This window comes from Pleurodeles waltl, chromosome 4_2, assembly GCF_031143425.1.
Source record: "Pleurodeles waltl isolate 20211129_DDA chromosome 4_2, aPleWal1.hap1.20221129, whole genome shotgun sequence".
Taxonomy (NCBI): Eukaryota; Metazoa; Chordata; class Amphibia; order Caudata; family Salamandridae; genus Pleurodeles; species Pleurodeles waltl.
Genome location: NC_090443.1, coordinates 209,996,741 through 210,013,758, shown reverse-complemented (window position 1 = coordinate 210,013,758; position 17,018 = coordinate 209,996,741). Strand labels below are relative to the sequence as shown.

The following is a 17,018-nucleotide window of genomic DNA, read 5'->3' as shown; positions in this document are numbered from 1 at the left end:
TGTCCCACATTAGAGGGTCTCAGACAGCAAGCTGTCAAACAGGCTAATGGGGATGTCAGTGACTCTCACAGAGTTTACTGGGAGGACAACCTCCTGTACACTGAGCATAGGGATCCTAAACCTGGAGCTGCCAGGAGATTAGTGATTCCTCAGGAGTACAGAAAGTTCCTCCTAACCCTGGCACATGACATTCCCCTAGCTGGGCATCTAGGACAAATGAAAACTTGGGACAGGCTTGTTCCCCTGTTTCATTGGCCTAGAATGTCTGAGGACACAAAGGAATTTTGTAAGTCCTGTGAAACCTGTCAAGCCAGTGGCAAGACAGGTGGCACCCCAAAGGCACCCCTTATCCCACTGCCTGTGGTTGGGGTTCCCTTTGAAAGGGTAGGGGTTGACATAGTTGGCCCCCTTGACCCTCCTACTGCTTCAGGCAATAGGTTTATCTTGGTGGTAGTGGACCATGCCACAAGATATCCTGAAGCTATTCCTTTAAGGACCACTACAGCACCTGCAGTGGCAAAGGCCCTCCTGGGAATATTTTCCAGGGTGGGCTTCCCAAAGGAAGTAGTATCAGACAGGGGAAGCAATTTCATGTCTGTATACTTAAAGGCCATGTGGAAGGAGTGTGGTGTAACGTACAAGTTCACAACACCCTATCATCCACAAACAAATGGACTGGTGGAGAGATTTAATAAAACTCTCAAAGGCATGATTATGGGTCTCCCTGAAAAACTCCGCAGGAGATGGGATATCCTTCTACCATGCCTCCTTTTTGCCTACAGGGAGGTACCCCAGAAAGGAGTGGGCTTCAGCCCCTTTGAACTTCTTTTTGGACACCCTGTTAGGGGTCCACTCACACTTGTAAAGGAGGGTTGGGAACAACCTTTAAAAGCGCCTAAGCAGGATATTGTGGATTATGTACTTGGCCTCAGATCAAGGATGGCTGAGTACATGAAAAAGGCCAGTAAAAACCTTCAGGCCAGCCAAGAGCTCCAGAAGCAATGGCATGATCAGAAGGCTGTTTTGGTTCAGTACCAACCAGGGCAGAAAGTGTGGGTCTTGGAGCCTGTGGCCCCAAGAGCACTCCAAGATAAATGGAGTGGACCCCACACAATTGTTGAAAAGAAGGGAGAAGTCACCTATTTAGTTGACTTAGGCACTGCCAGGAGTCCCCTTAGGGTGCTCCATGTCAACCGCCTGAAACCCTACTATGACAGGGCTGATCTCACCCTGCTCATGGCAACAGATGAGGGACAGGAAGAAGACAGTGATCCTCTACCTGATCTCTTCTCTTCCACAGAACAAGATGCTCTGGTGGAAGGTGTAGTTTTGGCTGATTGTCTTACTGCTGAGCAGAAAGACAATTGCATAAACCTCCTAGATCAATTCTCTGAACTCTTCTCTACTGTGCCAGGTACCACTTCTTGGTGTGAGCACACTATAGATACTGGAGACAGCTTGCCTGTCAAAAGTAAGATCTATAGGCAGCCTGACCATGTCAGGGACTGCATAAAGCAAGAGGTCCAGAAAATGTTAGAACTAGGAGTGGTTGAGCACTCTGACAGTCCATGGGCTTCTCCTGTGGTACTGGTACCAAAACCCCATTCCAAAGATGGAAAGAAGGAAATGCGGTTTTGTGTAGACTATAGAGGTCTCAACTTGGTAACCAAAACTGATGCTCACCCTATACCCAGGGCAGATGAGCTCATAGATACACTGGCATCTGCCAAGTATCTAAGCACTTTTGACTTGACTGCAGGGTATTGGCAGATCAAATTGTCAGAAGATGCTAAACCTAAGACTGCATTTTCAACCATTGGAGGACATTACCAGTTTACTGTAATGCCTTTTGGTTTGAAAAATGCACCTGCCACTTTTCAGAGGTTGGTGAACACAGTCCTGCAAGGGCTGGAACCTTTCAGTGCAGCATATTTGGACGATATAGCTGTCTTTAGCTCCAGCTGGGATGATCACCTGGTCCACCTATGGAAAGTTTTGGAGGCCCTGCAAAAGGCAGGCCTCACTATCAAGGCTTCAAAGTGCCAGATAGGGCAGGGTAAGGTGGTTTATCTGGGACACCTTGTTGGTGGGGAACAGATTGCACCACTACAGGGGAAAATCCAAACAATTATTGATTGGGTTCCCCCTACTACACAGACTCAGGTGAGAGCCTTCCTAGGCCTCACTGGGTATTACAGGAGGTTCATTAAGAACTATGGCTCCATTGCAGCCCCTCTTAATGACCTCACTTCCAAAAAGATGCCTAAAAAGGTATTATGGACAGCAAACTGTCAGAAAGCTTTTGAGGAGCTGAAGCAGGCCATGTGCTCTGCACCTGTCCTGAAAAGCCCTTGTTACTCTAAAAAATTCTATGTCCAAACTGATGCATCTGAATTAGGAGTAGGGGCAGTCCTATCACAACTTAATTCTGAGGGCCAGGATCAACCTGTTGCTTTTATTAGTAGGAGGTTGACCCCTAGAGAAAAGCGTTGGTCTGCCATTGAGAGGGAGGCCTTTGCTGTGGTCTGGGCACTGAAGAAGTTGAGGCCATACCTGTTTGGCACTCACTTCATTGTTCAGACAGACCACAAACCTCTACTTTGGCTAAAACAAATGAAAGGTGAAAATCCTAAATTGATGAGGTGGTCCATATCCCTCCAGGGAATGGACTATACAGTGGAACATAGACCTGGGAGTAGCCACTCCAATGCAGATGGACTCTCCAGATATTTCCACTTAGACAATGAAGACTCATCAGGTCATGGCTAGTCTTATTGTCCTTCGTTTGGGGGGGGGGTTGTGTAGGAAAGTACCATCTTGCCTGGCATGTTACCCCCATTTTTCACTGTATATATGTTGTTTTAGTTGTATGTGTCACTGGGACCCTGGTAACCCAGGGCCCCAGTGCTCATAAGTGTGCCTGAATGTGTTACCTGTGTAGTGACTAACTGTCTCACTGAGGCTCTGCTAATCAGAACCTCAGTGGTTATGCTCTCTCATTTCTTTCCAAATTGTCACTAACAGGCTAGTGACCATTTTTACCAATTTACATTGGCTTACTGGAACACCCTTATAATTCCCTAGTATATGGTACTAAGGTACCCAAGGTATTGGGGTTCCAGGAGATCCCTATGGGCTGCAGCATTTCTTTTGCCACCCATAGGGAGCTCTGACAATTCTTACACAGGCCTGCCACTGCAGCCTGGGTGAAATAACGTCCACGTTATTTCACAGCCATTTTTCACTGCACTTAAGTAACTTATAAGTCACCTATATGTCTAACCTTTACCTGGTAAAGGTTAGGTGCAAAGTTACTTATTGTGAGGGCACCCTGGCACTAGCCAAGGTGCCCCCACATTGTTCAGAGCCAATTCCCTGAACTTTGTGAGTGCGGGACACCATTACACGCGTGCACTACATATAGGTCACTACCTATATGTAGCTTCACAATGGTAACTCCGAATATGGCCATGTAACATGTCTATGATCATGGAATTGCCCCCTCTATGCCATCCTGGCATAGTTGGCACAATCCCATGATCCCAGTGGTCTGTAGCACAGACCCTGGTACTGCCAAACTGCCCTTCCTGGGGTTTCACTGCAGCTGCTGCTGCTGCCAACCCCTCAGACAGGCATCTGCCCTCCTGGGGTCCAGCCAGGCCTGTCCCAGGATGGCAGAACAAAGAACTTCCTATGAGAGAGGGTGTTACACCCTCTCCCTTTGGAAAATGGTGTGAAGGCAGGGGAGGAGTAGCCTCCCCCAGCCTCTGGAAATGCTTTCTTGGGCACAGATGTGCCCAATTCTGCATAAGCCAGTCTACACCGGTTCAGGGACCCCTTAGCCCCTGCTCTGGCGCGAAACTGGACAAAGGAAAGGGGAGTGACCACTCCCCTGACCTGCACCTCCCCTGGGAGGTGTCCAGAGCTCCTCCAGTGTGCTCCAGACCTCTGCCATCTTGGAAACAGAGGTGCTGCTGGCACACTGGACTGCTCTGAGTGGCCAGTGCCACCAGGTGACGTCAGAGACTCCTGCTGATAGGCTCCTTCAGGTGTTAGTAGCCTATCCTCTCTCCTAAGTAGCCAAACCCTCTTTTCTGGCTATTTAGGGTCTCTGTCTCTGGGGAAACTTTAGATAACGAATGCAAGAGCTCAGCCGAGTTCCTCTGCATCTCTCTCTTCACCTTCTGCCAAGGAATCGACTGCTGACCGCGCTGGAAGCCTGCAACACTGCAACATAGTAGCAAAGACGACTACTGCAACTCTGTAACGCTGATCCTGCCGTCTTCTCGACTGTTTTCCTGCTTGTGCATGCTGTGGGGGTAGTCTGCCTCCTCTCTGCACCAGAAGCTCCGAAGAAATCTCCCGTGGGTCGACGGAATCTTCCCCCTGCAACCGCAGGCACCAAAAAGCTGCATTACCGGTCCCTTGGGTCTCCTCTCAGCACGACGAGCGAGGTCCCTCGAATCCAGCAACTCTGTCCAAGTGGCCCCCACAGTCCAGTGACTCTTCAGTCCAAGTTTGGTGGAGGTAAGTCCTTGCCTCACCTCGCTGGGCTGCATTGCTGGGAACCGCAACTTTTGCAGCTACTCCGGCCCCTGTGCACTTCCGGCGGAAATCCCTTGTGCACAGCCAAGCCTGGGTCCACGGCACTCTAACCTGCATTGCACGACTTTCTAAGTTGGTCTCCGGCGACGTGGGACTCCCTTGTGCGAGAGGGCTCCTTGTCTTGCTCGACGTCCCCTCTCTCTCCTGGTCCAATTTGCGACCTCCTGGTCCCTCCAGGGCCACAGCAGCGTCCAAAAACGCTAACCGCACGATTTGCAGCTAGCAAGGCTTGTTGGCGTTCTTTCGGCGGGAAAACACTTCTGCACGACTCTCCACGGCGAGAGGGATCCGTCCACCAAAGGGGAAGTCTCTAGCCCTTTTCGTTCCTGCAGAAACCTCAGCTTCTTCTGTCCAGTAGAAGCTTCTTTGCACCCGCAGCTGGCATTTCCTGGGCATTTGCCCATCTCCGACTTGCTTGTGACTTTTGGACTTGGTCCCCTTGTTCCACAGGTATCCTAGATTGGAAATCCACAGTTGTTGCATTGTTGGTTTGTGTCTTTCCTGCATTATTCCTCTAACACGACTTCTTTGTCCTTAGGGGAACTTTAGTGCACTTTGCACTCACTTTTCAGGGTCTTGGGGAGGGTTATTTTTCTAACTCTCACTATTTTCTAATAGTCCCAGCGACCCTCTACAAGGTCACATAGGTTTGGGGTCCATTCGTGGTTCGCATTCCACTTTTGGAGTATATGGTTTGTGTTGCCCCTATCCCTATGTTTCCCCATTGCATCCTATTGTAACTATACATTGTTTGCACTGTTTTCTAAGACTATACTGCATATTTTTGCTATTGTGTATATATATCTTGTGTATATTTCCTATCCTCTCACTGAGGGTACACTCTAAGATACTTTGGCATATTGTCATAAAAATAAAGTACCTTTATTTTTAGTATAACTGTGTATTGTGTTTTCTTATGATATTGTGCATATGACACTAAGTGGTACTGTAGTAGCTTCACACGTCTCCTAGTTCAGCCTAAGCTGCTCTGCTAAGCTACCATTATCTATCAGCCTATGCTGCTAGACACCCTATACACTAATAAGGGATAACTGGGCCTGGTGTAAGGTGCAAGTACCCCTTGGTACTCACTACAAGCCAGTCCAGCCTCCTACACACTGCCCTGGGTACCTAAGTACCATGTATTAGGGACTTATAAGGGGACACAGTATGTCAATTGTGGTGTGCCCAAAGGTCCTAGGTCACCAGATTTGGAGAGAGAGAGAGCACAATCACTGGGGTCCTGGTGAGCAGTATTCCAATGATAATAGTCTAACCACACTGATAGTAGGCAGGAACTGGGGGTAACCATGCCCAAAAGAGGGTACTTTCCTACAGTGGCAGATGAGTCAGTCCTGGAATGGGGTGGCCACATGGGAGAGGTAGAGATCAGAGTCATCTGTTCTCCGGCTGAGTCAGAGTTCTATATCAATCTTTTGGAGCTCAGGGGGATCAGGCTGGTGTTGAAAGCATTCCTTCCGTCGCTGAAAGAGAAAGTAGTTTAGGTGTTCACATTAACACCACCGCCATGTGGTACTGCAATGGGGGGTGGAGTCGTGGACCCTTTGTCAGGAGAGACTGCACCTCTGGACATGGCTGGAACATCAGGACATATCCCTGGTGGTTCAAAGTGTGGTGGGTTCTCTGAACACCAGAGCGGAAGAACTCAGCCGTCAATGCCTGGTCGATCACAAATGGCATCTCCATCCGGAGGTGGCACACGGATCCTTTCAGCAGTGTGGAGAGTCCTGTTTAGATCTCTTCGCCTCCGCAGAGAACTCACAATGTCGGCTGTTTTGCATCTTGGAGTTTCCACAGCGGCACTCTCTGGGCAACACTTTTCGTCTTGAGTGGAACTCAGACCTCCTATACGCCTTTCCCCCAATATTACTTCTACCCAGAGTTCTCAAGAAGATCGAGAACGACCTGGCCTAAGTAATTCTTGTGGCTTGAGAATGGGCAAGAAGAGTATGTTGTCCTAAGCTCTTGAGCATGGCCATCGATTCTCTGAACAGACTGCCCCTTCAGGAGGATCTTGTATCGCAGCAGCTGGGGACAGTTCTCCACCCGAACCTGTTCAGTCTCCGCCTTCTTGCATGGAGATTGAGCAGCAGCAGTTGACAGCTTTTGACCTTCCCTCCGAAGCCTGCAATATTATTTTGGCAGACATGCGGCCCTCCACCAAAATGGTATACGCCTGTAGATGGAACAAATTTGTTGCAAGGTGTACAGACAAGTCTGTTGACCCCCCTCTCAGCTCCTCTTTCTGATATTCTTTTGTTTGTTTTTTCTCTGGCCCACCAGTGCGCTGCTCCTGGCAACTTCGGGGGTTCTTTATCTGCCTTGTCTGCGTTTCTTCGATTGGCTGACCAACCCTTTTTGTTTAAATCTCCCATTGTTGGAAGATTTTGTAAGGGTCTTGGCCATTTCTTTCCTCCTTCTCTGTTCATAAAGCCCCAATGAAATTTGAACTTAGTTCTTACCTATCTGATGTGTTCTTCCTTTGAGCCACCTCTCAAGTGCCCACTTTGACTGCTTACTCTGAAAAGTGTCTTTCTTGTACATATCACCTCTGCCAGCAGTGTGTGTGTGAGCTGCAGGCTCTTTTTTCAAAGCCACCTTTTATGTCAATCTATCCTGACAAGGTGGTGCTTCGTACTAGGTCTTCCTTTCTACTTAAGGTGGTCACGCCCTTTCATGTAGGCGAGTCCATCACATTACTACCTTTTTGGGCACATCCTTCTAAGGAAGAGGAGAGATTCCGCTGTCTGGACCAAAAAAAAGCTTTGGTGTTCTATCTTGATCATACCAAAGGGTTCTGGGTGGATGATCAACTCTTTGTGGGTTATGTGGATTCGGACAATGGTCGGGCTGTGTAGAAAAGAACACTCTGTAGATGGGTTGTTCTCTGTATTAAAATGTGCTGTGCATTGGCTAAAAAGCAACGCCCTGAGGGCTTGAACACTCACTCGACTAGAGCAACAGCTACAACCACTTCGTTAGCATGCAAGTTTCAGTCCTGGACATCTGCCAGGAATGTGGGTATTCTTGCACATGTTTACCAGATAGCACTGCCTGGACAGCCAGGTCCGAAGGGCTGGGTACTTTGTGTGTTGGGCCCTGCAGGACTTCCTGGTATGATCTTGGTTTGCAGATTCTCCTCTGGTGATAGTATTGCTTTGGTGTCTATTCTAAGGTAAGGAATCTGCAACTAGAAGTCTATATCAGATGAACAAGTTACTTATCCTCGGTAATTATTTATCTGGTAGAGACATATTCTAGTTGCAGATTCCTTACTGACCCACCCATCCTCCCCTGCACTGCAAACTGGTTTCTAGGGACAGGGACTTCCCTTTCAGGGCCCTAGTTCTGGTGCACCTGGCTCATTGTTCTTTATGGCTCCGTGCTTCTGGCAGGGAAAGTTGTGAAAAGAAACTGACGTCAGCATGCCGGGGTTGCGCCTGTATATGTCCCGTGATGTTATATCCAGCAACCACGACACCAACAACGGATGCAAATTCGACCAACTCCACCTAACGGCGCACAGAGGTACTGCTTGAAGAAAAGTCTCCAGATCCAGACTGATACTTGGGGGAAATTCTAAGGTAAGGAATATGCAACTAGAATATGTCTCTACCAGAAATTTGTTACCGAAGGTAAGTAACTTGTTCAACACTGTACTCAAATACATGGGTAAAAATCTAAGTCATCCCTTCAGCAATTACATTTGATAAGTTCTACACCAAACAAGTATTGGCAAAGCCAGTAGGTCTTGCCTTTGTGACCTATTGGCTTTGCCAAGCGTTTTTAACTATGCTGCACATCTTCCATTCTGTGCAGCATGTTTAAAGTAAAAAAAATAAAAAAATAAAAAAACCTTTAAAGCAGACTCCCGCGTAATTTTGTAGGCATATGCACCACCCATGCGCAAGCCTTCAAAATGAGGGAGTCCTTTGGGTGGCTGGAGGGCACTGCAAAGCAACACAGGATGGCATGCAAAAGCAACAGGGCAAAGGTGAGAGGGACACGGAAGCAACACATGAGTTGAGGGAAAGGAACACGGCTCCGGTGGGGGAAGCAGTGTGCAGACACCTATGGGCAGGCGCAAAAGGAAGGGGCCAGGGAAGCACGAAGACAGAGCAACAAGGAATGCAGGGAGAGATGTACATGAGGTAGACAGCTGAAAACACACTTATGTAGTGTGTAACACAAAAGAAAAAGTAGTGCTTGAAGAGCAAGTAGTGGAAGCAGACATTGTAAAGAGGTAATGCTGTATAGGAGTGACTGACTTTAAAGGAAGCAGCGAAGCAAGAGGACTCATTTTCCATAATCCATCTACACAGGAAGTGATGTCACTGGGTTTCCCATCATCTGTCTGCACCGAGAGTGACATCACTGTATTTCCCATCATCCATCTGCTTAGGAAATTTCATCACTGGTTTCCCCACCAAGACTGTATTCACTTAATGGAGGCTGCAGCACGTATGCTTAGTGGGTGCGCCACTCCCATGCCGAAGATGTGAAAAAGACAAGCTTGTTTGTGCCCTGAAGCCCAGTCCTATGTCCCAGGGCACAGCTGCTGTGCCTCACCGCCCAACACTGAATGTGCGGTTTCCTGCGCCATCTGGCATGCAATCTCGCGCACCGACTGAACTCTCCCATGCACCTGACACCCAGCACACTAGAGTACACACACCTGTCCCCCTCACCCCACCCCACACCACTTCCTGTCCTGCATACTACTCAACACTCAGTATCTCACTAAACACTCCACTGAAATTTGGGATCTGCTACACCACCACTCACTGGACCTGCTCTTCCTGACAGAAACCTGTCTGACTGCCTTGTCAGCCTCTATCATTTTCACTGCACCCTCCACCAGAAATTAGATCTCATGACAACAGAGGACAAACAGACATAGAGGCTGAATTACTATAGTTTTCAAGGAATCCATCCGAATCGCCACTACCTTGGAATGCACCACTAGCAACATGGAATACTTGACCTTCAAAAACATCATCACCGCCACCGTGTCTCTGTGCTTCAACTTGAATCCCATTTATATTAGGCTGTTGTCTGTACTTCTCTATACTGCTGGGCCAGATATCCAGGGCAGCTACATGTACCCCACCCTCTGAGACTGATGTTTCCTCAGTAGGCTCACTTACATGGACAGGGGCTACTGAGAATCCCATCTGGAGATTTACCACTGCATTCACTGCAGGTGCACTAAAGGCATTATTTTTGTTAGGACAGTTAAGATCTCCAGTTTGGTGTCCATTGAGTTTGCAGTTAGAGCAACAAGCCTTCCTTGGATCCTACTTATTCACTTTGTACCCACCCCCTTCTGTTGAGGGTTTTGAGGGCCTTTAGAAGGCTCTTTGTTTTTGTCCTATTTTCGGTTACCCTTTTTCCATTGTGTGGGCTTTTTTGGCCTCTTTTTTTGTGGTCCCTCCCACCAGTTGAACTCTTGGTCACTCTCGTTTTGACCCAGTGGTCTGTTTTCTTCCCCAACTCATGAGGAGAAAGTGGACTTAGGTCTGACAGGTACTGGTGCGACTTTTCTTTAGCACAATTACTCAACAGTTGCTGTTTCTTGATTAGTTTGTAAAGCCCCTGATGATCATGCACATTGTTAACTTTTAACCAGCCACCTAGAGTTTTCACTGAAAAGTCCACAAAATCAGCCCAGGACTGACTTGGTTTTTCGAGTCTCCCTGAACTTGATTCTGTACTCCTCAGGAGTCAACCCAAATCCCTCAATCAGGGTAGCCTTCATGAGATCATACGATTTTGCATCTGCCTCATTCAGTGTGGCCTGCATTTTCCTGAGAATAGTTCCCAAAGGAGAGTTCCCTGTACTCTTTCTTACATTTTCTGGAAACACAGGCCCCTCTCATATGCTGTGACCCACTTGACGATTTCATCACATTCCTCATATTTGGGGAGAATCCCTTTGGGGTTCTAAGAGTCGTAATTTTCTGCTCTGTCCCTATTTATGATATTGCTGCCACCATTCATGGGTGTTAAAACCCATGTGTGCTCTTTACCTCTGTATAGCTAAGATCTTGTGTTCCAGGTCCAGTCTCTAAGCAAGCATCTCAAAGAGGGTATTTTCCTCAGACATTCTATCTCTGGAGGTTGAGGAACCTGAACCATCCTCATTAGAGGAAGGTGTCCTGGACACCTGGGTCTATGTCCAGTTGAAGAGGGTCTCTTTCTTCCTCCTCACCGAGTTATCCTGAGCTACAGGATCAGTGGTCCCATCAGAAGGATGTGCCTGGTTATACTCTGCCAGTAGCTCCTGGAGTCTTGAACTGGTAGTGTTTGAGTCTGTTTTTATATTGTACCCCTTACAGAGAGCCTGCTTGTGAGAAAGCTTAAGTTAGGGGGGTGACGTTGAGCTCCACCACCATGTCCTCTAAGGCACTCAATATTTTACTAAAGTGAGGACCTTTTTGAGCTACAGAAAAAAAAAACTAACACAAGCTTCTGCAGTCCTAAATGAAGAAAGTTTTTAAGTTTTATTGTTAAGCTATAGGGACCTAACCAGGGCTCTAACAGTCACTTTTCAGAATTTAGAAAAATATCAAATTCAAAAATGCAATTTAACTAAAGGTAATATTCATGTAGTCACTTATTGACCAAGTGGTATCAGCAAATGCAAAGTCGCAGACCCCACTGCTGTTCCACCAATGTAGGAAGCTGGCTTTCTATACAGTGCACTAAAATGAAGTACACAGTGCAGCGAGTCCAGTGGATCCCCAAAGGTTTGCAGAGGCAGAAAAGATAGGTCTAGTGCTCTTTTTGTGCTAGTGTGGACGAGCAGTTAGGCTTATCAAGGAGTTGTGTTAATCATTTGTTGTACTCACAGAGGCAATAAATGAGACACACTCAAAGAATAAATCCAAGACCAATTTAGAAAGAATAACAGTTGCTTTTATATATGCTTTGAACCAAATAACTTTGTTATAAGGCAAGTAGTTTTTATATTAAAAATACTTTTCTGTTTCAAAATTTGACACAGTGCAATTTTCAGAGTCTTCAATGTTAACCTATGGGAGGAAAACAAGAATGCAATTTCACAGGCAAGTACATGACTTAAAATCCCAGTCTTCAGGGTTTCAGACTTGCGCTGGGCAAGGTTCAGGTTGGTACCAAGAGTGCACCCACAGTGGCACAGGGCGGATGGGTGCAGAGAGAAAATTCTGAGTCAGTGCCCAATGTTAATCAATGGAGACTGGTGGGAATGAAGTTGCAATGCTCCCAGGTTTGTCAGAGGTTGGTCACCGGGAGTTGAGGCAAGCCCTGGGGGATCACAAGGCAGCACCAAACTTACACCATCAGCGGCACGTGGTGGCCGGGTGCAGAGTGCCAACACAGCGTTGGGTGCCCAATGCTATCCAATGGAGACAGGTGGTATTCGCTGAAGCGCTGCTCACAGGTGAGTAAAGCAGTGTCAAGGGTCGATCTCCTGGAGCTGAGGTAAGAACAAGGGGTACTACAAGGGAGCACCAGTCTTAGACCCTTTGGGGCACAGTAGCGGATGGGCGCAGAGTGCCGACATAGTGTTGGGTGCCCAGTGTTATTCAGTGGAGTCTCTGGTCGGGAGAGGTCAACCCACAGCTGCCCAGGTAAGCTGAGGTGCCAGGGGTAGTAGGGACACAGACTGTCCAACTTTCCAAGGTCTAAGGGCTCCAGGTGCACGGGTGTCCTTTGGAATTGGAAACAGTTTACCATGCAGGTCCCGGTCAGCGGGAAACCTTGGATTTTGGCTGCAGGCGTTGCTTTGGAGTCTGGCAAGGGTCAGCCCACAGTGGATTCTTGGCCAGAAGCACTAGGTAACCTTCACAGGACAGGTGGGCCACTTGGGCTGGGGGCGTCTGGTGCACAGGTGATCCCAGACGGCAGTTTTGCGGTTCCTCAGGCACCTCTTCTTTTGAGATGGTTTCTTTTGGACAGGTCTGATGTCCACTAGGAATTCTTGTTCTTTATTGATGGCAGTCTGTCCTCTCAAGGCTTTGGAGGTCACTGGGCTGCAGGACAAGTTGTCTTCTTGTGCAGGTTCTTTGAAGGCTGCAGACACACCTGTTGGGCTGGGGCCAAGTCAGTGGATGTCTTCAGTCTTCTCTGCTGGTACGACTTTGTGTTGCGTCCCGCTCTTCTTAGGCCAACAGGAATATGATTCTAGGATTCAGGTGTGCCACCTAATTACTGGATTTAGCGGTGTTACAGGGAGTGTCAGGCGGTAACTAATGGGCTACTCACCTTTGGGATGACTATACTCTTCCTATGAACACTTCCTTTGGGAAGTGGGCATAGCCCTAACCCTAGTGGCCTAATTCCTTCCAAGCAAGATGAAGGATTTTTTTTTTAAAGTAGCGTCTACTTCAGCTCATCCACCTTCGGGGTGGGACTGGCATGAAGTGGGCACTCTTCCTAATATAACTATTTTTTCCTGCCAGTCCTGCTGCCAATAGTGGTATCAGGATCTGGGAGTGAGCCTCCTCCACCATTTGGAGAGGCCTGAGTCACATTTCAAAGGCAGCAAGGCTTTTTAAGCTCTGTGCATCTGCGGCAGGCATTTCTGTGGAAGATGATAGTCACCAACCCAATTTCCCAACAGGGCTGACTCAGTCTCAGGTGTAGAATGATGAAATAATAGCTCAAACTTTGTAAGTGGAGCATGGATACTCTATAAGGGGTTTTCTGTGTTTTCTAGGCACGAGCAGTTATCATTTGTTTTGTATTACTCTTTTCTAGTTTATACCAAGACAAAATCATGTGTCTTCCACTCCCATGGCCCTGTACCATTCTCCCACAATACCCTTTTGATGGTTCCTTTTGCATGAACATTAAAAGAACAGTATATCACATGTTAGAATATGCACAAGCTTAAATTGTGCGATCCAACTATTAGTGATTTAACTTTCACAAACACATAACCCGCATACTGGAGGGGGGTACAGTAGTCAACTGTTTTCTTCTTACACAGTCTAGTAAACTGAATTACAATTTAACATTGAGAACAAACTGCAAGACTTAATACAAGTCTTAATACATCTATGATCTGATCTCAGAACAAAGCTACCAAAATATACCACAAAGTGATAGAAACCCCTGTGTTATTAAGCATGAAACTGATGTGGTACAATACTGGCTACTCACATGAAATTGATCAATACGAAAAAAGCAATACAAGTTTCCCCTTCATGTAGCTTAGATCAAACATTTTTAAGCAAGACTTTCGAACGAGCTTTGTCCACTTTATCAAGCATATTGACAAAACATTTTACACCCTTTTCACCTCACCGCAAGTTCTACATCGTACATTGGAAAGCAAACTCACCATTCTGATCAACCAAAGTGTTTAAGTCACAGTAAGTAACTTAAGTTTAAGTTATACTGAAGGAGGATCTGGTCTTCTGTAGAACTAGAACCCTTTTGATTGGGTTTGGCCTATATTATAAACATCCTTGTGTGGACATGATCCCAAGGCTGTGTTAAATAAAACGATGCTTTTCTGAGATTTGTTGTCAGCAGTTGTGGGAGGATCCGGTACCTGCATGCCGAGTATTCAAGACTGTGATTAAGGCAGAGCTTAATTTGTAAATAAAAACGTGCCAGTGCCCAAAGCTCTACTCTGAAACAGGCGGCTGCTGCAATTAACTGTGTGAACACCGAATACTGAGGCAGCGTAATCCTGAAGCCATCTCTGGCCTCTTTAATCCATTTACAGCCACTCCCTGCCCCTTCAGCTCACTCTTGCAGCTTTCTGCTGTCTCTCAATGCGACGCTTTTTCTTTTTTTTTCTTCCTCCGTCTTTTTCATATGTGTCTTTTGCTCGCAGTAAAAGCTTGAGGCAGAAAAATAAGTGCCGGTGCTCCGCACCGGAAACAACAAGCATTAATTAAGCACTGAATTAAGGGGCTGTTTAGGAGATGGGTTGATGAAGGGTTATGGATACGTGAGAGAGTAGGTTCTCTGACCTCGGTTTTTTTTAGATTTCAAAGATTCTTATCGGTTGGAGAAGTACATGGATGTTATTGAACCCCAGGCTACTCGAGTACTTTATATCATGTTCTGGATCGGGACGCTGCTGGTCTGGTTTTTTACGGTGAAGTGGCTGTGTCAATCTTTGTAGTAGAGATTAGCTGCCCCTTCTGGAATCGTTAGAGTATGTCATGTTCTACTGTCCTCAGTACAATGCCCATAGGAGGGCCTGGATACTCCCGATATGTCTTAATTTGGATAAAAGGGACATTAGAACTGAGCTTAAAATTCTCAGATCGGATACGCAATATTCGGTCTTACTTGCTGCATCACGGTTTTTATTCTATATGTAGAGATTCAAAGTTACCCCTGGACCGCAATTAGAGGAAGAATGATTGTTGGGCAGATAAATGGTACTGTATTGATCATGTTTCAATTGCTTTTAATTTATGGGTGATTAGCCGTTTTATGATTAGATGAGCTATTATATATTTTATACTTACGTGCTCCAAATCAGGTTGCTAAACGAATTAATAATTTGCTGCGTGCAAGTTTGACATAACTTAATATCTGTTCTGATGGATTCACTCGAATGCAGCCATTTTTACGTATTCCGAACAAAAATGTATGTTTTTTTAAAAGTTGTATGGGAGATATTGTAGAAGAATTGTTTTTTATGCATTTTCAAAACCCTGAAATATGTAGTAGTATAATATGTGCTTCTCTTTGTTTTTTAGTAAGTTTCCTCCTGGACTGAATGCTATAGCTATGTCTGAGGTGCACAGGGATGAGATGGCCTCCGTTTTTCTGGTCGCTCTGGATCCCCTTATCGATCAGTTTATTTCTTTTCAGCCTTTTGTGGAGCAAGTTTTAAAGGAAACCCTAGGTAAACAGGTGTTAAAATTATGATGCCTTAAAATTTTAGCGATTGTTTAACTGTTTTTATTTGCATTGGAGCTTCTGTTAATATTTGTCCTTCTCTTAGCTCTGCAAGATGATTGTTTTCTCCGGTATTTCGTTTATAGTTTCAGAATTTAGAATTCATAGGAATTATATTCCTGAGATTGTTTTGGCTAATCAGCTGGAAAACATCACATACAGATGCTAAATTGTAATATAAATAACCAGGTACTATTTGGTCACGTGTTATAATAGAGTTCGGCTACACTTGAAACTTGATGTTAAGAATAGACCAGTGGCTAGCGCCCGAGAGTAATAGCCAACTGAGCAGGTCGCTCCACACTCCATCTAGCCCAATCCTCGTATCCAGTTGCCAAAACCCGATCATCGATGTAATCAACCATAGGTTACATCTACCCAAACCGCAGTAAGGAACCGTCAGGCAGGCAAAAGAAGTGAACTGCCCGTGAGCTCCGTTTTTACCCCCGGCCTGCTGGATCACCAGCACCCTAAAACGGTGTCCACATGTTAGGAGCACCCTGCCTCACCGTCGCTGCTTAGTTGCCGCTCCACGAAGGCCAAACCCCATCATGCCTAAATTACAGAACTTCAGCAGAACACCCTGCTTTATCTGCTAATCTCAACGGCGGCCCGCCGATCTGATCGCTGGCCTGACGTATGCGCTAACCCCCCAGCCCCAGCTACACCCGCCGTAACGGGAACTGACTCGCCGACCATACAACATATCGCCGGTGTTTTACTGGTGCTCACGACACCCTTTTGCTTACGTTAATGGGATCTAGTGTGCTTTCTACCTCTGCGGCCTGCGCGACTCCTGCAGCCTGTGCACCGCTCCAAACCAATCGGGCTGATTAACATCATCATCCCTCTGTGAGTAATAACGACACCACGGCACTCCTTCCGCGCCTCGTGTGAATTCACCTACTTCTTCAAAGCAGTCTGTCTGCACAATTTACTTTTTACTTCCATTTGGAACTGACGTAACTGCTGATTACTACAAGCCTGACGCCTGACTTTAAGATGGCAGCCGCTGCTGCCCCACCACTTGCCTCCATTACATGTGTCGGAAAGTACCCTATTTTTGGCATGGTTTCCCCCACTTTTTGCCGCCTCTCAGTGTGTTTTTACTGTGTTCACTGGGATCCTGCTAACCAGGACTCCAGTGACTGTGCGCTCTCCCTCTAAATTTGGTTGCTTAGGACTTACAATTTGCATATTGGTGCCCACATACAAATCCCTAGTATATGGTACTTGGGTACCCAGGGCTTTGGGACACCAGGGGTTCCCCATGGGCCGCAGCATGTATTATGCCACCCTTGAAAGCCCATGGAAAATGTGTCTGGAGGCCTGCCATTGCAGCCTGCATGGAGAGGTACATGCACCCTTTCACTACAGGTCACTGCAACAGGTCACTGTTTCACCCCTGTGGCAGGCCCTCCTAGCCCGGAGGGCAGGGTGAAGGTACCTGTGTGTGAGGGCACCCCTGCATGAGTAGAGGT

General features: G+C 46.8%; 1 protein-coding gene across 2 annotated transcripts in view; it reads left to right on the top strand.

Moving 5' to 3' along the window:
* Positions 1 to 17,018, top strand: part of FIRRM (FIGNL1 interacting regulator of recombination and mitosis) — a 1,527,986-nt gene that overhangs the window by 469,734 nt on the left and 1,041,234 nt on the right. For both annotated transcript variants that reach the window (XM_069231089.1, XM_069231088.1), the window contains exon 11: positions 15,336 to 15,484. In XM_069231089.1, the coding sequence (XP_069087190.1) occupies positions 15,336 to 15,484 (149 nt within the window). The remainder of the gene's footprint in view (positions 1 to 15,335; positions 15,485 to 17,018) is intronic.